This window comes from Apostichopus japonicus, chromosome 16, assembly GCF_037975245.1.
Source record: "Apostichopus japonicus isolate 1M-3 chromosome 16, ASM3797524v1, whole genome shotgun sequence".
In the NCBI taxonomy this organism is placed as follows: Eukaryota; Metazoa; Echinodermata; class Holothuroidea; order Aspidochirotida; family Stichopodidae; genus Apostichopus; species Apostichopus japonicus.
Window position 1 is genome coordinate 17452794 of NC_092576.1, and position 22562 is coordinate 17475355.

The window sequence follows — 22562 nt, forward strand, 5'->3', positions numbered from 1 at the left end:
TAGTTTGATGCAATAGGAGTCGGCCAGCCCAATGCAAGGGCGGCGGAAGCATTTTTAATCTGGGGGGGGGGGGGCACCGACATCAAAGGGCACTTTGCAGAAATTCGATTGGACTGATGCAGCCTTATATTTAGTACCCTTTATAACTCTTATCTTATTTGTGTATACACAGCACTCCATCAACGCCTCCCCCCCCCCCCAAAGGAAAATATGCATACTATCATGTGAAATCATGTTAGTTGCTAATGTAGGAATCTTCCGAATTAGACTTTATTCCTTGTTAATATCTTTAAAAAAATTGTTTCCATTCGAAAAGGCTTTGAGTTTGACCCACAGAAATTCATTAAAAGTCAGGGGCATAGCCAGGATTAGCAAAGTTGTATGCACGGCTATCTGAGCGGAGCGCCACCATAGGTTGGCGCGGAGCGTACAAGAACATTTTTGGTTTTACAATGCCCTCAGATGGCCGAAAACGGCCCTTCCCGATTGTTCATTCTGGTTCCCTGGCCTCTTGCTGACTTGAGACACCTCAATTTTTATGTAGAAAAAGGGCACATTTTTAACCTGAGGAAAAGTGGGGGGGGGGGGCACGTGCCCCCTGTGCCCCCCGGTTCCGCCGCCCTTGGCCCAATGGCTTTCGTATATATATATATTCATATACATATATATATATACATATATGCGAAAGCCCAATGGCTTTCGTGTATATATATATATATATATATGTATATATATATATGAATTGTTACTATTAGCTTGAGACTTATACGGGACAAAGTCAGATATATGTTGATTATTTCTACAAATTAGGGAAATCAAAGAGAATAAATGCTTTTTTTGGATAACGTTTCAAGTTTGATACCTTAGTTTTGTAGTAGATTGTATTTTCACAAAAGAGTTAAAGCTTGTTACAATTTTCTGATTTTTATTTATGCTCTTCCAACATAAGTATTTCATTTGAGTCTGCATTCAACGAATGTTAAAAAAAAACAATATAGCTGTATATGTTAGCACTGGTTAAATACGTTTTATTACATCAGCGGCCTGTTGGTCTAGTGGCATGATTCTCGCTTAGGGTGCGAGAGGTCCCGTGTTCAATTCCCGGATAGGCCCTTGTTTTAATTTCCTCTTTTATATTTCAATTAATATTGTTTGTTGGTAGTTCTTCTTGACGTAACAAACGAAATCGTTCTTCGTTTTCTAAGTATTTATTTCTTTTATGCGATTTTTTTACAACAGTGCGACTTTTTCCACTGCTTATAAATATCGTCTCAAGTTTAATCCTTTAGTTTGGTAATAGATTGCATTTTCACAAAAGGGTTAAAGCTTGTTTACTTTTTTCTGATTTTATTTATGTTCTTCCAACACAAGTATTTCATTAGAATCTGCATACAAAGGATGTTATTAAATAGCAATTTAGCTATATATGTGTTTACACTGGTTGGAATAAGTTTTGTTACATCAGCGGCCTGTTGGTCTAGTGGCATGATTCTCGCTTTGGGTGCGAGAGGTCCCGGGGCCGATTCCCGGATAGGCCCTTGTATAATTTCCTATTTTTTTCAATTCTATATGGTTCAATTCATATCAATTCAATTCTATACAGTTCTTCATTAACATAACAAATGTAGTCGTTAATTCTTCGTTTTCAAAGTTATATGTCTTTTACGCGAATTGTTCACAACAGGGCGACTTTTTCCACTGATATTTTAGATAACGTCTCAAGTTTTATCATTTAGTTTCGTAGTAGATTGTATTTTCACAAACGGGTTTAACGGTGTTACTATTTTCTGATTATATTGATGTTAAATATTAGTAAAATATTCAAAAAGCATCTAACCAAAAACGTAATATCTAGTTATTAATAAGTCATCCATTCATTGGCACGATAACAAATTATTATTGTACATATTATTACCATATAGTATTCTTTGATTGTCGAATTATTCTATTTTGTATTGATATGTAAACACTTTTCTTCTTTTCTTTATACAGGAAGTCTTCTACTTTGTTAAGCTGTTGTACGCTGTTTAGAAGACTTCCTTCACACTGTAAATTTACACATGAAAAACAAATAAATCAAATCAAATCAAACGTTCTTCAAACACAAATAATTCATTTGAGTCTGCATACAACGAATGTTAAAACAAAACAATATAGCTATATATGTTAGCACTGGTTGAATACGTGTTATTACACCAGCGGCCTGTTGGTCTAGTGGCATGATTCTCGCTTAGGGTGCGAGAGGTCCCGGGTTCGATTCCCGGATAGGCCCTTGTTTTAATTTTCTATTTTATTTTACGATATTATTTGGTTTGTTTGTAGTTCTTCATTTAACGTAGCCTGAAGTCGTTCTTCGTTTTCTTAGTATTTTTTCTTTATGCGATTTTTTAACAATAATGCGACTCATTCCAATGCTCATAGATAACGTCTCAAATTTTATCCTTTAGTTTTGTAGTAGATTGTATTTTCACAAAAGAGTTAAAGCTTGTTTACTCTTTTCTGATTTTTATTTATGCTCTTCCAACATAAGTATTTCATTTGAGTCTGCATTCAACGAATGTTATAAAAACAAACAATATAGCTACATATGTTAGCACTGGTTAAATACGTTTTATTACATCAGCGGCATGTTGGTCTAGTGGCATGATTCTCGCTTAGGGTGCGAGAGGTCCCATTTTCAATTCCCGGATAGGCCCTTGTTTTAATTTCCTCTTTTATTTTTCAATTTTATATTGTTTGTTGGTAGTTCTTCTTGACGTAACAAACGAAGTCGTTCTTCGTTTTCTAGGTATTTTTTTCTTTTTTTGCGATTTTTTTTTATAATAGTGCGACTTTTTCCACTGCTTATAAATATCGTCTCGAGTTTAATCCTTTAGTTTGGTAATAGACTGCATTTTCACAAAAGGGTTAAAGCTTGTTTACTCTTTTCTGATTTTATTTATGTTCTTCCAACACAAGTATTTCATTAGAATCTGCATACAAAGGTTGTTATTAAATAGCAATTTAGCTATATATGTGTTTACACTGGTTGGAATAAGTTTTGTTACATCAGCGGCCTGTTGGTCTAGTGGCATGATTCTCGCTTAGGGTGCGAGAGGTCCCGGGTTCGATTCCCGGATAGGCCCTTGTTTTAATTTCCTCTTTTATTTTTCAATTTTATATTGTTTGTTGGTAGTTCTTCTTGACGTAACAAACGAAGTCGTTCTTCGTTTTCTAGGTATTTTTTTCTTTTTTTGCGATTTTTTTTATAATAGTGCGACTTTTTCCACTGCTTATAAATATCGTCTCGAGTTTAATCCTTTAGTTTGGTAATAGATTGCATTTTCACAAAAGGGTTAAAGCTTGTTTACTCTTTTCTGATTTTATTTATGTTCTTCCAACACAAGTATTTCATTAGAGTCTGCATACAAAGGTTGTTATTAAATAGCAATTTAGCTATATATGTGTTTACACTGGTTGGAATAAGTTTTGTTACTCTCTTAAATTTGAAGACTGAAAAATTCAGTCTAAGGTTCGACTGAAATTTATTTCAGTCCATAAGACCGATTTCCAGACGCTAAGACTGGAATTGTTTCCGAACGTAATTCAGCCTACAATAGACTGAATGCAATACCCAATAAAATCATTGTATTTTGTCACGTGCTCATTTTAATTTCAGTCCATGCGAAGACTGAACAGTTAAACCAATCCGGTCTGTCCAAATTAATGACGTATCCTAATCTACATATGCCCGGCCGCGTACGTAGGTACGTACGAACGTTGAATCGACTCGCCATCTTAGCTGAACTTACCTTGAATACCGAGAGAGTTTACGCTTCGTTTTATGTGTAAAAACTAACCTTTTTAAGCTTTCCACGAGGGTATAAGAATGGCAGAAACATTGAGAACGTGTTTGGCAGGTAAAGGATATGCAGAAGAAGTAATATCATTGCTCGAAGGTAATATTAAAACAGGCCGTTTTTAATCGATTCATACTCATACGCAGTCATAGCGTTAACATGAACAATGCTATGCCTAGTACAGTAGTAGTACAGTTGGCTATAGCCTAGTATAGTTATACAATGGCCCGGTATACACTGTACTGTCAGACTGTCGTACATGTACGTCTATTGTGTCACTGGTTACGAGTAATTTAGTGTTGGCCTAGGCCTAGTGATATTTTACTAATTATTACTAAATTAGGCAAGCCTATTCAGAGTGTGCCAACTGAAATTAATAGGTACCGGTTAAAACGAAAAAACAAGGCTTAGCCTAACGTTAGGCCCCTAACGTTAGTCCTTAATAAATGATTTTTTTTTGAAGAAAATTTATTCCTACCCTGCAGGCTGCGCATACAAGTTTACTTAGCCTAAGTGAAAAGGCATTGGCTATTTACCCGGCCGTTAGGCACTGGTGCTATAGGGCTCAGTATGGTTTCTACTTGGTCACTTCGTGGGGTCACTTATCATTACAGTCAATGGAGAAATACTAGATTTTTCACTTCTTTAATTGTAATTTAAAAGAAAAGTACTGAAATGCTTTCTTTTTCTTTGAATATGTTTCAGATAAATGCCTAACACATCTATTAGTAGCAAACAAAAATAATAACACATTTCCATACCCATCTAAAATAGGAGTGTTGGACATTATTGGCTAATTCAAGCCAGTGGGGCGTGGGTAATCAAATCGTCCATGACAGGCCGCTGGCCCTTTTACGGGTTAGCTCAGTTGGTAGAGCACCAGACTGAGATGCTGAAGGTTGCAGGTTTGAATCCTGTGCCAGCGATTTTTCAGTAGCTTTATTGCAGGTAGATGTGCTTTGCAGCCAGTTAAGTATGTTATCTGTAGGCTAGCTTCGCATTTTTCCATTGTAAAGGGCATTGAGACCGGTTTACGTATAATGCGCTATATCAAGCATTTCTAATAATCATAACCTTCTTTTCAGTCAAAAGATAACTGAAGAAGCAAAATTCAGATCTGATGTAGTAAGTTTCATAATTGTGATACTAGAAAACTCTCCTAGCATTCTGATTTGCAGTAATAAAATGTTTACATTTCTTTCAGATAAATGAGGAGTTTCGATTAATGTTTGCCGAATCCAGGGATAACTTCATCACAAAGTGGGATGGATATAGAGAACGCATCATAGAAGTGAGAAAGAAAACCTCACCAGCTATCGCAAATATGATTGATGCTTTTGAGGAAACTGATAGTAGTAAGTTAAATTAGTATAGCTATCATATTTCAAAGTTTTCTTTGTATGCCTTTTTCTAGCTAACCAATCAATAACGTTTTGGGCATTAACCCTTGGTAAGAGGCTGGAAAGTTCTAAATTTTATTCTTTTTCTCAATTTGGGCAAATTGTGGCAGCTTGATAGATAAAGGTTTAAAATTAAGACCGAAAACTTAATTGTTCTTATTTTTTCTTATTACCATATAGGCAATAATAAACATCATAGTTAAATTTTCTGTGAATATTCTTTGAAATCAAGCACTTAAAGTACTATAAACATTTTTTCCTGTTTACGATTAGAAATATGACACAATTTAATTTGAGCAGATTGTCATCCAAAATTCAATGAACCATAACTTTAAAAAATCAATTTATCAATAACTTTATAGTTTGTGAAAATACAGAATTATTTATTTGGATGTATAACTTATCTGGATTATATTCAAAAAGGTTATTTATGGAATGTGCCATTTGTTCACATTTACTTGTTCTATGATTTATTGCATTTAATTAGCCACATACTATGCCTTGGAGGTTATGTTTAAAACTTCAAACTCAATTTTCTTTTCAGAGGATATGTGTGCTTTATATACATTTATATATATACTGCACAGGTCAGTGACTATGTTAAAGCAGAAGCAGCAGTCCACTAGCAGAGCAGGGGCACTGTTGTACTTCCTTCAGAACAAACCTGTGAGTATTTTATGACAATATACCGTTCATTCCCTTGCTCAATGCTATATAAACACCCCTGCGTTTAGTGGAAAAGTTTTGGTTTTACAAAATTTGCTTGGCTAAACAAAAATTGGCTTGTTATGTGGAAAAAAGTTTGTCTGGTGTATATTAAGGTTAGCATCATATCCACTGGGTCTTATGGCTCTTTTCCATTGGCGCTACTGAATGGTATAGGCACTGGCTCTATAATCATCATGGCTCAATGGAAGTGACTTGTATAGAGTAGGAAAAAACACTTATTATGGCAATGTAAAGCAGGAATAATTTATTCAGCACTGTCTGATCGGCAGCGATACTGACAAGAACGTGGAGCAAGGCGGAAAACCGGCAAAAAGGGAATTTAATAGGGGTGTTTGGGGGAGAATGCCCATTGTGGTCACAATTGTAGTAAAGTGACATAATATTTTTAAATGTAAAGCCAACCAATATATATGCCATTTTTAGTAAGGAATAACAAAGATAGAGATGGAAAAACGGTTGACTTATGAACCCTTCAGGTGTCTGAGATGTACAATTATTGATACTGAAGGTACACTCTGCCAGTCTGTCCAGGGTTTGTAATAACCAAATTTTGTAAAGTTGTCTGTCAAAGGTTTGTGAATTTTTAGTGACATTCTAGGGAGATCATGTAAGAAGTTTAGTTTATGTAAAATTTTATTCTCGTATGAATAAACTGGAAGTCTCATGGAATATTTAGATTGGCAGTTTGCCTAATGTTCAGATGTTAATTTAATAGTACGGTGTAAAATATACATATTTTTTTGTCATTTCTCTCTAGCTTGACACCAGCATTGATGCTACCGCTGCCGGAATAGATGGAAAGTATGTACAACTGTACATACTTTCACTCGGACCTGCCCAAAATCCGTCACAGTTCTTTATTTTTGGCGGATAGAATTCCAATTCCTGCAGGAACAAGTAACAAGTGGATAGATTATTTAAAGCACATTACACATTTAATGTGCATTATGCTTTGGCACTTCATCAATTCTGTGAATTCTTAGCTGCCTTTTTATATGGAGTGATTCCTGCTACGTCAGTAAAGGCACCATTGCGTAGCTTGGCATCTAACATTAAATTAATTTCTCCTAAGTAGCTTTTTAGAGTGGTGTTGCAAGTGTTTATTTGTATGCTGTATTTTCATTTTGATGTTGTGTCATGTAAACAATTGTTTTGTTTATTTAAACACCAGTACTATCGGTATTATAACTTAGTTTGGTACAATTCTGAATTGTAATCCATCCATTGTCGGGTCAGTCAGTTTCCAAAAATGGTTCAATTATGAGAAACGAGTGTCAGAATGGTGTGGGCTGGTAAGAGATGGGGTTGGGAATAAGCAGCAGAAATGAAAACCCTGAAGGGTAGGTGGAGAGGTTGGGAGTATAAAAAATGTTGGGGTGACAAGAGGCTGGAGCTTGGAAGAAGGGCTTGGCCAAATGGCCTTTTCCAGTATCCGTCCATTGTCGGTCACTTTCCAAGTCGCCTATGCCAGCATCCGTTCATTGTTGGTCACTTTCCAAGTGGCCTTTGCCATTATTTTTTCTTTAAGTACAATTTAGTTTAATATTTTAAATTTCGTTATACCAATATCTGTATAATAAAGAACTTGCCCTGTCATAATTGGTTCGGGTTATTATTATATTTGCTACAACTGCTGCACATGGGTTTCACTTAAAAGTATGAATTTAAATTAAAACATAACAATTAATGTTTCAAGCCTTAGATTTTTAGGACACTATATAAAAATATTCCAGTTGTTAATATACATTATTTTTTATTTAGGAACTTGCCTTCTCTGTACATAAGTTGAGTGTAATCTGTTATCCGTCAATTGTAATCCGTTCATTGTCGGTCACTTTCCAAGTGGCCTTTTCCAGTATTCGTCCAGTGTCGGTCACTTTCCAATTGGCCTATGCCAGTATCCGTCCATTGTCGGTCACTTTCCAAATGGCCTTTGCCAGTATCCGTCCATTGTCGGTCACTTTCCAAATGGCCTATGTCAGCATCCGTTCATTGTTGGTCACTTTCCAAGTGGCCTTTGCCATTATTTTTTCTTGAAGTACAATTTTAGTTTTACATTTTAATATTCTTTATATCGATATCTGTAGGATAAACGAACTTTCCCTGTCATAATTGGTTCTGGTTATTATTATATTTGCAGCAACTGCTGCACATGGGTTTCACTTAAAGGTATGAATCTAAATAAAAACTAAATTAAAACTAAATAAAACTATAAAAATAAATGTTTCAATCCTTAAATTTTTAGGACACAAAATAAATTAGTTATGGTCAAATTAGAAATTTCTGGTAAACTTGACCACATTTATAGAGTTTGCATGTCAAATCGTCGGCACCGGAATTGCAACTTTAATTTTTGGAATATTTCATAACTAAAACTTTACATTTAATTTATTTTTGTAGTTTAGGTAAATAACCAGTATTTAGACCTAAGATATCATAAATAAAACCCAAGCAAACAAATTTAACTTTTGTACTATTTTTGTTATATTTCTTAAATGTATCCAAGAAAATAAATAAAGACAGTTTTAATACAGTTTTTAAACTTTTAACAGGTGTTTTGTTTTCTTATTTCCATAGTTAGTGGAATGTTCCCATGAATTATTGTTTTATTGTATATTGTAAAGCAAAATCTAATTTAAAAATATGTAACTATCAACCTGCTTTTTTAACCAGTTGTTTCTAAAATTATACTCCATTTAGGAATTTTTACAATTTTACGGGGAAATTTCCTTTAACCTGCCTGGAGGGCGACTGTAATCGTCCCAATTTAGTGCCTTTGGGCAGTTTTTTGACTGGCATATTGGACTATTAATCCCTGAATTAAAACTATAAAATGACGATATTCTGTCTAGCCACTTTTTTTTTAAAGTCTAATTGAATAAAATAATTTAAACCTTATAGGCTGGATTCTAATCTAATTTGGCTTAATTTCAGTCTAAGAAAGGGTAAATTCCAGTCCTGTTACACTGAAATCATTAAGTCTAGCTAGACTAAAAATCAGTCGTTTTACAGACTGAAAATTTTCAGTCCTTCCTTAGACTGAATTTCAGTCTGAAGCAACTGGTCCCTCAGTTCGTCCGCTCTTAGACTGAAATTTCAGTCTATTAGACTGAAATTTCAGTCTATAAATTTAAGAGAGTACATCAGCGGCCTGTTGGTCTGGTGGCATGATTCTCGCTTAGGGTGCGAGAGGTCCCGGGTTCGATTCCCTGATAGGCCCTTGTTTTAATTTTCTATTTTATTTTACGATATTATATGGTTTGTTTGTAGTTCTTCATTTAACGTAGCCTGAAGTCGTTCTTCGTTTTCTTAGTATTTTTTCTTTGATGCGATTATTTTTTTTACAATAATGCGACTTCTTCCAATGCTCATAGAAAACGTCTCAAATTGTATCCTTTAGTTTTGTAGTAGATTGTATTTTCACAAAAGAGTTAAAGCTTGTTTACTCTTTTCTGATTTTTATTTATGCTCTTCCAACATAAGTATTTCATTTGAGTCTGCATTCAACGAATGTTAAAAAAACAAACAATATAGCTACATATGTTAGCACTGGTTAAATACGTTTTATTACATCAGCGGCATGTTGGTCTAGTGGCATGATTCTCGCTTAGGGTGCGAGAGGTCCCATTTTCAATTCCCGGATAGGCCCTTGTTTTAATTTCCTCTTTTATTTTTCAATTTTATATTGTTTGTTGGTAGTTCTTCTTGACGTAACAAACGAAGTCGTTCTTCGTTTTCTAGGTATTTTTTTCTTTTTTTGCGATTTTTTTTATAATAGTGCGACTTTTTCCACTGCTTATAAATATCGTCTCGAGTTTAATCCTTTAGTTTGGTAATAGATTGCATTTTCACAAAAGGGTTAAAGCTTGTTTACTCTTTTCTGATTTTATTTATGTTCTTCCAACACAAGTATTTCATTAGAGTCTGCATACAAAGGTTGTTATTAAATAGCAATTTAGCTATATATGTGTTTACACTGGTTGGAATAAGTTTTGTTACATCAGCGGCCTGTTGGTCTAGTGGCATGATTCTCGCTTAGGGTGCGAGAGGTCCCGGGTTCGATTCCCGGATAGGCCCTTGTTTTAATTTCCTCTTTTATTTTTCAATTTTATATTGTTTGTTGGTAGTTCTTCTTGACGTAACAAACGAAGTCGTTCTTCGTTTTCTAGGTATTTTTTTCTTTTTTTGCGATTTTTTTTATAATAGTGCGACTTTTTCCACTGCTTATAAATATCGTCTCGAGTTTAATCCTTTAGTTTGGTAATAGATTGCATTTTCACAAAAGGGTTAAAGCTTGTTTACTCTTTTCTGATTTTATTTATGTTCTTCCAACACAAGTATTTCATTAGAGTCTGCATACAAAGGTTGTTATTAAATAGCAATTTAGCTATATATGTGTTTACACTGGTTGGAATAAGTTTTGTTACATCAGCGGCCTGTTGGTCTAGTGGCATGATTCTCGCTTAGGGTGCGAGAGGTCCCATTTTCAATTCCCGGATAGGCCCTTGTTTTAATTTCCTCTTTTATTTTTCAATTTTATATTGTTTGTTGGTAGTTCTTCTTGACGTAACAAACGAAGTCGTTCTTCGTTTTCTAGGTATTTTTTTCTTTTTTTGCGATTTTTTTTACAATAGTGCGACTTTTTCCACTGCTTATAAATATCGTCTCGAGTTTAATCCTTTAGTTTGGTAATAGATTGCATTTTCACAAAAGGGTTAAAGCTTGTTTACTCTTTTCTGATTTTATTTATGTTCTTCCAACACAAGTATTTCATTAGAGTCTGCATACAAAGGTTGTTATTAAATAGCAATTTAGCTATATATGTGTTTACACTGGTTGGAATAAGTTTTGTTACATCAGCGGCCTGTTGGTCTGGTGGCATGATTCTCGCTTAGGGTGCGAGAGGTCCCGGGTTCGATTCCCGGATAGGCCCTTGTTTTAATTTTCTATTTTATTTTACGATATTATATGGTTTGTTTGTAGTTCTTCATTTAACGTAGCCTGAAGTCGTTCTTCGTTTTCTTAGTATTTTTTCTTTGATGCGATTATTTTTTTTACAATAATGCGACTTCTTCCAATGCTCATAGAAAACGTCTCAAATTGTATCCTTTAGTTTTGTAGTAGATTGTATTTTAACAAACGGGAGGAAGCTTGTTTACTCTTTTCTGATTTTTATTTATGTTCTTCCAAAAAAAGTATTTCATTTGAGTCTGCATACAACGAATGTAATAAAAAAAAGATATGTGTGTTAGCACTGGTTGGAATACGTTTTATTACATCAGCGGCCTGTTGGTCTAGTGGCATGATTCTCGCTTTGGGTGCGAGAGGTCACCGGTTCAATTCCCTTGTTTTATCTTCCTATTTTATTTTCAATTTTATATTGTTTGCTGGTAGTTCCTCTTGAACGTAGCAAACGAAGTCGTTCTTAGCTTCCTAACTTTTTTCTTTTATTCGATTCTTCCATCTTCCATTATATATAATGCCAACAGGTACAACCACTGCCTCCGAAGTACGACACTGTCGTAAGAGAGCGCAAAGGATGTACTGGCATGAGATTACTGGGTGTCTTCCTGTTCCTTCTTGTCATCGTGGGAATTGCAGTCGGTATTACGTACGCAGTTCGATGGGAAGAGGTGAGAATCTCCCAGAAAAGAGTATCTTTCGGCGGGTGGCCGAAGTTTATTGTAGTGCCATACATTTTCTTGTGCTTAACTCAGAGGTGGATCAAGGGAGTGGGACCCAGGGGGCCATTTTGCCCCTCTTCGAAACTTCTTATTCCCCCGTTTTTTTTTTTTTTACTAAACAAGAGATGCAAACATAGTTTTGTCCCACAACAAGGTGTATGAGATAGTTAAGACGTTTTGCTCCGACAAATCTCACTTTTACCGATGGTTTCTTGTCCGCGCTATTTCGATAGTCATTCCGGAATATATGCTTATCTTTCTATATACGTAGTGATTTCGCTGGTTACCACGGTAACAGAGCAATACACAAGAAACCGCACGAGAACATGCATAATTTCTTTACCTGGATTCCCACTCCTAACTAAACAAGAAGACAAAAACACATCTATATTATTGTACATCATATAGAATGATATGGTCTTCAACGTGATTTTATTACTGCTTTGTTTTCCTTTTAAGATATTTAATATTCATATGATTTAATATCTCACTAATTTTATATTTATTTCTTTGTTTACAGGGTTGCAAACCAGGTAAGAATTTTGCAGTAATCTTTAGTAGTACACACATTGAGGAAGATATACGAAAAATGACTCAGCTCTTACAACGAAAGTGGTCTTCAGCAACGGGAACAAGCTATCTACTTGAAGTGTAAACTTGAATATAGGAGCGCAACTAAAAGGGTCTGAACGGGAAAGGAGGAGGGGCCGGTGGGAATCAGCCGAGGTATTTCATTGCATCCTGGGAAGTAACAGTTGCTCATAACTTTCATTAAGAAAAAAATGAAGACTTCAAGAAGCGGCGGGCCCAGTGAATATTTTTTTCCCTCGGTACCGGCCGGACCTGGCATTCGACGCAACTGTGTATCAGTGATAATATGCATCCCTAAACTAGATATGTAAACGATCCTGTAATGCCACAATCTACAGGCACACATCAGAAACCACACTTGGTCTTGTTTAATGTTACACCGAAATATATAAGAATCTTTAAAGCACAGTTATTTTTCGTACACTGCCGATTGCATACCATCATGTGTTGGTTCCATAATATGTACAAAACATAGGCCTATGGCAATTGCAAGACTTTTTTTTTTCTCAACCATAGAAGTAGGCGGTTTTAGGCAAATTTAGACCTGACCGCCGTACCCTCCCCTCATACACTACCCAACGGTCTCAAAAGGCCGAAACTTGTCTTAAGTTTTCCTGTTTTCAGATAACATTTCTGTTTTAACTTTCTTAATTACATATTAAAATACCAAATCTTAAAGCAAAGACTTAAAACCTTCAGCTGATGTTTTCTTTACGAAACGAGATTACTACCATAACTATAACTAGATATATTTATATATATTCTCTTACCTGACCGCTCTAGAAATGCCAGAAGGTGGTGACGTCATTTACGACAGACCAGATGATGACTACGAATGGGAAGACGGCAAAAGTCGACCTGGAGATCATGACGGTCACCATGGCGATCATCCCGGGGACCATGACGGTCACCATGGCGATCATCCAGGGCATCATGACGGTCACCATGGAGATCATCCAATCGATCCTACTGGCGATGGACGCCCAGATGATGGCGACCACGGCCGACCTGAACCTACAGAAAGAACGCGACCTCCTCTGATTGGAAGACCCGAAGACGGACATGACGACCACGGAGATGATGACGATACAGACGACACTTCTGAAGATCATGACGGCCGTCCACACCACGGAGATGATGACGATACAGACGACACTTCTGAAGATCATGACGGCCGTCCACACCCCGGAGATGATGGCGATACAAACGACACTTCTGAAGATCATGACGGCCGTCCACACCACGGAGATGATGACGATACAGACGACACTTCTGAAGATCATGACGGCCGTCCACACCACGGAGGTGATGACGATACAGACGACAGTTCTGAAGATCATGACGGCCGTCCAAACCACGGTAATGACGACGGCGAGGATGACGATGATGATAAAATCAACCACAGGAATATGAACCATCCTCCTTTCCGAAGTATTAGTCAATGGAAATCTGAGAGAGCAGGTAGAGAGAAAATGGTCGCTCAGCGTCGACCAATTCGGGCACGCCCTGCCTATCAGGGAAGAAGTAGAGTCGAGACTGAAGAGGCCAGATACGGTCACGACTGCGGACATAGCGGGAAACAGTATCGTAAACGTGCCTAGACGTGTTTGGTAGTTCCGTACAAAGTATCGTAGTAACCATCATCACGCATTAATATTATATTAATAATTCATTATCACCACGCATGAATACTGTATTAAGAATTCATGATCATCACGCATTAATGATGTTTTAATGATTCATTACCAATGTCAGTTAAGTGATTCTTTTCCCCAATTTTACCGCAGAAAATAATAAATTAATTTTGCTTGAAAGATGTAAAATGTTTTGTAATATATTCACCCATCAAAGCATGAATTTTTGTTATGAAATCGCTGATCGATGTGTTGTTGTTATCCGTAAAATTATGTTTCCAACGACTTTAAGTTTTATCTTTATAAAAAAAGCCCGACGCCTAGTAGTTTTGGTATGGATTGATGAAAATAAAGAGAAACAAATATGACAATGGGTCTACTCAAATAAGACAATGTAAATTGAAGAAAGTACTACAAGAAGAACTAGCCCGACTTATAAAACTTTGCTTTTACTTGAAGATGTGTTCCTTTGTAAATCTTTTTTTAGTCGGCCCGTATCCAGATTCAGAAGAGAAATACCATGCCGCACTTTTCAATGGCAGAGATCTACGCCGCGTCCATCTGTCCCAGCATCATATTTGCGAGACAAACGTCACAATTGACAGGCCAGGAGTGTTTTTTCCTTGTTAAATTGCTGTCGGTGCATCCCAAACTTAGAATTCCTTGCAATATTGCCTGCCTTTATGACCAGAGGAGAATGCTTTACGACCTTATCTGATGCATTTCTATAGATGTTTTATTGATTTGTTCCGTGAACTGGCATTATTTTGTGTCAATTTGATCCGCTTCATTATTGACTCAAATTCATTTTTTTTTTAGAGAAGGAATTTAAATTTAATGTCTAGACTTTATTTTTTAAATATTTTTAAACAATTCTGTAAAGTGTTTGGAAAAAAGTAGAAGTAAAAAATAAATTGAAGATCCTTGCATTGCAATGACAGAATGTTCGTTGAATATTTAATATTCTCAAACTCGTTTTAAAATGTGGGTAAGTGGGTAAGCGCTGCAAAGAGCTTTAAGTTAACACATGTTATTATCGTCCTGTTTAGGGTTCCATCGGGGTTGGGTGAGAGGGGGCTAGGGGAGCCACGGCCTTCGAGTGTCAACTTGAGGGACATTCGACGTTGCTTGAGGGACGGCTAACCCAAAAATCACATTTAACATTTCCCGACAGTACGGATCCGTTTTGCGTTCTGTACCACGAATAACAGTATTTGGATTTTTTTTCAGCGTTACTTGATCTTTGAAGTACAATTTATTCTTTGACATTTCTCATTTAAATTTCACTATTTATTATTACAACGTTTCTTTAATATTCCAACAAAAAGAACATTTTCAAACTACACAATTGAAATAGTGGCACTTCTGATTTATGAAAACATGAAATTTTGACCTTTTCCACAGAAAAATGAAGCACCCCCACTTCCATCCTCCCTCCCCAGGTCCGTCGCCCTTGGAAGTTAAATTCGTAAAATTCGTTTGTGAAACAGGAATATTCCGCAGCGAGGGCTGTCACATGGTGACAAGTCACTATGCTCAGTTTAATCTCATCGAGATCAAAAGAAAAGTTGTGGTGGGTAGAGTTGTAAAGTTGCCTTGGTAACCCAGGCTATTAAAAATCTATGGAAGCCGAGAGGTTCGGTCGTTTGCCCACACTGTTGTGCGGATGCCAGAAACATTACGTTTGCCATTAGTATTGGGATTGCCACAGCAAGTTCGGTTGCTACTAGCGTTTGCCACAATAAGTTAGTTTGAATAGACTTTTTCCGAAAATAAATTTAATGATGAAACCTGATTTTGGTCTTAATACAAGTTACTTTATCGTTACTATGTTAATATTTAAGATGTTTCGCAAATAATATTGGTGTGTGTTGTAATTCATCTATATCCAAACTAACAACTTTCAGAGTCGCGATCTTAATAGGCCGATCACAGCTTGTTTTAAAATGGCGTCCGCTTCTGTAAAAACAAGACATATTTGTTACTCGATGCGCTTCAAGACGTATAATGGGGGAATATATTATTACGGAACAGCACACACACACACACACACGCGCACACACGCACACCACACGCACATGTTGGTTTTACATTCCAACCGAGGACCCCATTGTATTTTCCATTGTTCAAATCCACGTACCCTAACCTTAACAATACCCCATACAATAGCAATTCTTCCGAGGACGTGGTGATTCTTTAGAAATCACAACCGAGGACCTGGAATTTTTTTGTTCAAGTCCTCGGTCAGATAGAAAAACAAACGCACACACACGCACACAAGACGTTAAATGACCTAACACAGTGCTTGTTTTGGCATATTTTCATTCACCACGATCGTTTTGAATGCCTTGATGTGGAAGCGCATAAATCAAAGTGGAGGTGGAGTGTGCAAATAAGGAGGATTGGAGGTGACACAAACTAACTAAGAAATTCTGTGTTTAAATCTGGATGTGTCTCCGTGCGAGCAGACGGTTCAGTATGCTTAACTTGCTCCTCTTCTAGCTGAAAGTCTTAACTGTCATGATATAGAAATGGGCATGTACCCTGACAGGCCAAGCCCTCAGATATCAACGTGGGGGTATGATATGTCAGCTGACAACTTCTAGCTATACTTTAGCGAACCCTAAACGTGACGGACTAAGCGTGTAAGATAATGGAAGGATTACTTCTGGTACGACACCTGCAACAGCTATAAAACAGAAACCCTAAGAGGGCTGCCAACCGTGACTGAAATAAACACCGTCGCGTTCTGACTTTACAGGGATGATAAAGGTCAGTCTCTTAACATTAGCAATTCTGTAGATTTTTACAGTTTTTCTGATATTAAAATAGTGACAATACTACGGTGGTTCAATAGAGACATAGGAAAGGAAACAACTCTGCAGCTCAAATATGAACATTTGGACTTTTTTGGAGAAGTTGAGAGCGCCATCGATGGCCATCTTCTACCTGTCATCTATCCATTAGCGGCAGGGCAATTATTTAATGAAACAGTCGAGAAAATATACTATGGAGAGGAGATGAAGAAATGTATGCACTGTATGCCTAAAAAGTCAATATAGGCCATCCGTTCTTTTATCTTTTTTTTTTCTTTTCACTTGGCTACCTTTTACTATAAATACTCGGGACGTACCTTCTGTAATTCCACGATGTTACCAAAGCAACGGAGCGTTATATTCGAAACGGGGCTATTTTTAAAAGAATATACAAGTCCCATGGAATTGTCGTGAATTTCATATTTGTTTTGGTCATAATACGTTAAATACAGAGCAAAAGCTAGATAAGGTAGAAATTAGATAGATTTATTCGACAATGAGTGAAGTTTACCAGTAGAAAGTCCTAGTATGTCATAATTGAATCCTCCACGCTACTAGGTTTTATTCTCGGCTACGTCTGCTGTATCCGCATTATCTGCTTTGTGTACTGTCATGAATACCGCACATTTCGATTATTTATTTTTCAATTTAATATTGTTTGTTGGTAGTTCTTCTTGACGTAGCAAACGAAGTCGTTCTTCGTTTTCTAAGTATTTATTTCTTTTATGCGATTTTTTTTTTACAACAGTGCGACTTTTTCCACTGCTTATAAATATCATCTCAAGTTTAATCCTTTAGTTTGGTAATAGATTGAATTTTCACAAAAGGGTTAAAGCTTGTTTACTATTTTCTGATTTTATTTATGTTCTTCCAACACAAGTATTTCATTAGAGAATGTAATAAAAAAAAAGATATGTGTGTTAGCACTGGTTGGAATACGGGAGGGAGGGAAGAAGGAAGGAGAAGGGCAGGGACAAGGGTAGGTAGGGAGCTGGTGAGCTGGGAATCTGGGGAGGGAATGGTCATGGGCAGTGGCGTACACTACGAGTAATAGCTACTCTCTTAAAACACCATCGAATATACAAATTACAATGTTTTTACAGATTTTTACGTGCAATCTGAGAAATTGCAGGCCTGAGACAAATATTTTAGGGCTAGGTATTCGCAGCATAAAACACTCGGGAAGTGCCGTTTCCGGCCATCTGGAGGTTTGAAAAACCCAAAATTTTCTCGTACGCTCCGCGCCAACCGATGGTGGCGCTCCGCTTAGATAGTCTCCCGCATTAGCACCCCCCCCCAATAATTTTCCCGTTCCGCCGCGCCTGGTTATGGGAAGAGAGGAAGGAGGGAGGAATACAGGGAGGAAGGAGAGGGATGAATAAGGGCCTAATCCTATAATAAACCACTTACAAGACCTACACCCATTATCGTGGCAACGATAGAAATTATCCAGCCGACGGCGATGGCTTGGTTAGCCAATCTACGGGCCTCTTCCGCAGCATGTCTTGCCGCCACCATTTCACCGTAAGAGGCTCGAATGCTTGCCTGTTCAAAGAAAAGAAAAATGGCAAGTTTAAGCTTGTTCTAGCTTGCCGGATTAGGACTCACTTCGGTCATTGTCACGTGGTAAATCGTTGATATTTCATTGGCATTGATAGTTCACGTGTGCTTCAGACTACGCCTGATCAAGATTGTTATCCCTATACATATCCCTATAGTCTCGACATGTAAAGGGATATACTGTGCTTCAACCTACTTCAGATATGTGAGGATTGGTGTGTCAGTGCGCTAGTTGGTGAGGGGAAAGTCATGAATAATTCATTATCTTACAGAAATATCAAGTATGTACGCTTTTTGGTTTCGATGAAATCGTAACCTATGCATTAATGCAGGCGGAGACTGTGTGCGTGTGTGTGTGTGACGCCTGGCTTGTAAACACGGTATCTCAAGTAGGGAAGCTTGGACCAATCTAATATTTGCTGTATATGAGTACCACATTGAGTAGATGTGCCCTATTGTTTTTGGTGCCCGTGAATGTCACCAAAGGTCAGTTAGAGGCCAAAAACCAAAATATTAAAACAAGCAATAACTCTCATTGACAGGGTACGACATGGTTGATATTTTGGGACTAGTTGTGAATGGGGTCAGGGATCATTTCAAAACATAACGGTCGTGTGATCCAAGGTCAACAAAGGTCAATCAGGGATCAAAAACTAGTATTTTTGCAATAACTTGAGAACCAAATGTCCGTCAAGGTTGGGGGTTACGCTATTGTAATCCAGGAGTCGACACGCATCTAGGTGACCTTTGACCTCAGGTTGACCTCTGGTGACCTTTATCAGTTATTTTGGGTTATTTGAATTTTCGTGGCTATAATCGGATCTCAAAGGTACCTTCTGATCAAAATGGTCCATAGTTGACCCCTGTGCGACCTTCGTGTGCGAAGTAGAATGTCGCACAGGCTTGTCATGTTGCTTTTTGGAATCAGCGTGTCAAACTACATCGACCGCGAGGTCAAATGGTCAAAGGTCAAATTTTGAAAAATATGCTCATTTTAGGAGATACGGGGCAAAACAAATCAAAACCAAAAAAAGTTTGTCAATATGTTGCTATATGATAGAGCTCTTTGTGCTATATATAGGAAACCAACTCCCGCTTCAATCGGACACCCAGTTCTCAAGTTATGAGGGGCCAAATTGGTTTTGATACCTTTCTAGTAATAACATTATGTGTGTACATTGTATGCCAATCAAATTTTACGACAGAGTGCACCTCATCAAGAGAAACGTTTTTGATAAAACTCTCAGGTCATCCAAGGTCATTGAAGGTTGATTATGTGCAAAAAACTGTCAGTTTATGCTAATTTTTGCAACAACTTCTAGTCACCAAGTCTGACATGACTGGTATATTAGGACAAGTTGTGAATGAAGTAAGGGCACATTTTCTAAAATAACCGCGATGTGATCCAAGGTCACCAAAGGTCAATTATGGGTCAAAATGTGTTTTTTATTCTCAATAACTTGTGAAACTACCACTGACAGGGTCCGACATGGTTGATATTTCGGGACTAGTTGTGAATGGGGTAAGGGATCGTTTCCAAACATAACGGTAATATCATCCAAAGTGAACAAAGGTCAATTAGGGGTCAAAAGCTAGTATTTTTGCAACAACTTGAGAACCGAATGTTGATCAAGCTCAGAATTTTGGGACAGAGTGCACAATATCAAAGGGAACATTTTTGATAAAAACCATTAGGTCATCCAAGGTCATTTAAGGTTGATTATGTGCAAAAAACTGCCAAATTATGCTACGTTTTGCAACAACATCTAGTCACGAAGTTTGACATGGCTGATATATTGGGACAAGTTGTGAGTGGAGTAGGGACACATTTTCAAATGTAACTGTAATGTAATCCAAGGTCAACAATTATGGGTCAAAATGTTTTTTTTTGGCAGTATATAGTGAAACTACCATTGACAGGGTCCAAGATGGTTAATATTTGTGGACTACTTGTGAATGGGGTAAGGGATCGTTTCAAAACATAACAGTCATGCGATCCAAGGTGAACAAAGGTCAATTAGGGGTCAAAAACTAGTATTTTTGCAATAAGTTGAGAACCAAATGACAATCAAGGTTGGGAGTTACGCTATTGTAATACAATAGTCGACCTGCATTTGGGTGACCTTTGACCTCAGGTTGACCTCCAGTGACCTGTTGAGCTTCTTTCATGTTGATTCTTTGAAGTTTCGTGGTCGTATTCTAATCTTAATTGTCCATAAGTGGACTCCTCTGCAACCTTAATGTGAGAAGTTATTGGAAATTTGCTTTGGTTTTGTAATGCTTGGTGTGTGGATTCATTACATTGAGTACCAGAACCCTATTGTTTTTGATGAAGGTGTGTATAACCACGTACAGTAAACTGACCTGTGTAAGCATGCCATTGTGTTATTGTAACAGCTAGTTCTGGTTATACTAACAAGCAAATGTCTAGTGCACTGAAGTCATCGAAACCTCAATACATTTTGCATTCTGGTTACCGCTTGTGACCACAATATAATGTTCGGTGCAAATAGGCATAAAGCTATGGACATATACATATGTGACGTCATTCCACAAAGATAATACATGGGAGCGTTGAATTCCTTGCGCCGCTAGATCTAGGTCGTTTGTGACAGGGAAGAACTTATACGCAATGTACAGGCCCATTTATCATCATCTGAATTTGGTTAATATTTAGGACAAATAGTCGTAAATCAGCCAAGATCAACCTTAGAAGTGATAGAATTGACCAAGTTATGATGTGGGAGAGGTATCACTTTGGTATCATTTTATGTACAAAGTGTTAACTTGTGTGTCTTTATGTTTCCCAAGTTATTATTACCCTATCCTGGTTGCCCCACTTGGTCGGTTCATTTCATTTGATGTGATTCCTGAAAGCACAAGTTAGTTGTGCCTTTTAATTGTCAGTCAGCTGTCAGTGCTCAATACATTATCTAATGGAATGAATGAATGGATGAATGGTTGAATGGATGAATAAATGAATACATGTATACATGAATGGATGAATGAATGAATATATGAATACTTGAATGGAAGAATGAATGAACAAATGAATGAATGAATAAATAAATGAATGAATGAAGGATTGAATGGATGAATGATTGAATTCATTAATTCATTAATTGATGAATGAATGAATGAATGAATGAATGAATGGTTGAATGGATGAATAAATGAATACATGAATAGATGGATGATTGAATGAATGAATAAATAAATGAAGAATGAATTGGTGGATGGATGAATGAATGATTGAATGGATGAATCAATGAATGATAAATAAATGAATGACGAATGAATGGATGAATCAATGAATGATAAATGAATGCATGAACGAATGAATGGATGAATGAATGAAGGAATTGATGAATTAATTCAGGAATGAAGGAATTCATGTTATTTGATACCTCATTGGACTTCCGAACTGCCCAACTTCCAAGTGGCCAGAAGCACCATAGGCTACACATTGCTAAGTCATGGTAGTCATCGAATTGCTCTGTGGACACTCTGGTTACCGTCTGGTTGTGTGGTGGTCTAGTGGGCCTGCCCTGTAAAATAAACATAAAAAACATTAACCCCAATCAGAGACGGTGGAGTAGGGTTCAATTAAACCTGAGAGGGAATGGGAGGGGAAACTTCGAAGGGCAGTAGGACATGTGACTGTGATTTTACGGAGCAACCCGCAAAGCCAGTTCAAAATCGTCCAGTGAAAATCCCCCACTCTCCCCAACGACAAACAATTGAATGAATACAATCGTTGTGAATGATTTTTTCTTTCTTTCTATAGTTTATGAAAAAGTTCAGTTCACACTTCAAAGTGCTAGTATGACAATATACCTTTCTATTAGATAAAGGCTCGAAGAGTACAATATTCTATATGAGTGCTTCGAAAAGGTTGGAATGTAAACTTTGGAGTGTTCACAAACCGTTTATAGAATATATTGTACCTTAAACTGGTTGAGAGGGTAAGAGAGACAACGAACGCGAAGACGGTATGAAGGCCTAATGAATATATGACACGAAACCGTATGCACACAAACACACATGTTTGTTTTACATTCAGACCGAGGACCCCATTGTATTTTCCATTGTTCAAATCCACGTACCCTAACCTTAACAATATTCCATACAATAGAGTTCTTCGGAGGACGTGATGATTCTTTAGAAATCACAACTGGGACCTGGATTCTTTTATTCAAGTCCTCGGTCAGAATACAAAACAAACGCACACGGTTATCAATCTTGAGGGATACAGTAGGAGAGAAATTTCTGATGCGCTGATAAGGGAATAAATATGTGTGATCTTCCA

The 22562-nt window shown here is 37.1% G+C and overlaps 2 protein-coding genes, 1 long non-coding RNA gene and 6 other non-coding genes across 12 annotated transcripts in view; 8 read left to right on the forward strand and 1 right to left on the reverse strand.

The window, feature by feature from the left end:
• Positions 1–22562, reverse strand: part of LOC139983544 (uncharacterized) — a 52376-nt gene that overhangs the window by 28555 nt on the left and 1259 nt on the right. The window contains exons 3-4 of one of the 2 annotated variants that reach the window (XM_071997175.1): positions 21661–21801; positions 17639–18238 (exon numbers count right to left, since the gene is read on the reverse strand). The exons of the other annotated variant lie outside the window; for it this stretch is intronic. Of the exons in view, the coding sequence (XP_071853276.1) occupies positions 18086–18238; positions 21661–21801 (294 nt within the window). The 3' untranslated portion in view covers positions 17639–18085. Of the gene's footprint in view, positions 1–17638; positions 18239–21660; positions 21802–22562 lie in introns of those variants that run through there. 2 annotated transcript variants of the gene reach the window in all.
• LOC139983537 (uncharacterized) overlaps positions 1–22562 on the forward strand; it is a 66908-nt gene that overhangs the window by 18201 nt on the left and 26145 nt on the right. The window contains exons 2-3 of one of the 2 annotated variants that reach the window (XM_071997158.1): positions 11458–11601; positions 12173–12185. The exons of the other annotated variant lie outside the window; for it this stretch is intronic. Coding sequence (XP_071853259.1) covers positions 11518–11601; positions 12173–12185 — 97 coding nt within the window. The 5' untranslated portion in view covers positions 11458–11517. The remainder of the gene's footprint in view (positions 1–11457; positions 11602–12172; positions 12186–22562) is intronic. 2 annotated transcript variants of the gene reach the window in all.
• On the forward strand, positions 1042–1113 carry Trnap-agg (transfer RNA proline (anticodon AGG)). Its single transcript has one exon. It is a non-coding gene; the product is annotated as a tRNA-Pro (tRNA).
• Positions 2201–2272, forward strand: Trnap-agg (transfer RNA proline (anticodon AGG)). Its single transcript has one exon. It is a non-coding gene; the product is annotated as a tRNA-Pro (tRNA).
• Positions 3054–3125, forward strand: Trnap-agg (transfer RNA proline (anticodon AGG)). Its single transcript has one exon. It is a non-coding gene; the product is annotated as a tRNA-Pro (tRNA).
• On the forward strand, positions 3784–8613 carry LOC139983486 (uncharacterized). 2 transcript variants are annotated; one of them, XR_011798714.1, is made up of 4 exons: positions 3784–3938; positions 5044–5194; positions 5784–5905; positions 6726–8613. It is a non-coding gene; the product is annotated as an uncharacterized lncRNA (long non-coding RNA). The 2 variants fall into 2 exon arrangements; XR_011798715.1 differs by having other exon boundaries at positions 3801–3899.
• On the forward strand, positions 9117–9188 carry Trnap-agg (transfer RNA proline (anticodon AGG)). Its single transcript has one exon. It is a non-coding gene; the product is annotated as a tRNA-Pro (tRNA).
• On the forward strand, positions 9974–10045 carry Trnap-agg (transfer RNA proline (anticodon AGG)). The gene has a single exon. It is a non-coding gene; the product is annotated as a tRNA-Pro (tRNA).
• Trnap-agg (transfer RNA proline (anticodon AGG)) lies at positions 10830–10901 on the forward strand. Its single transcript has one exon. It is a non-coding gene; the product is annotated as a tRNA-Pro (tRNA).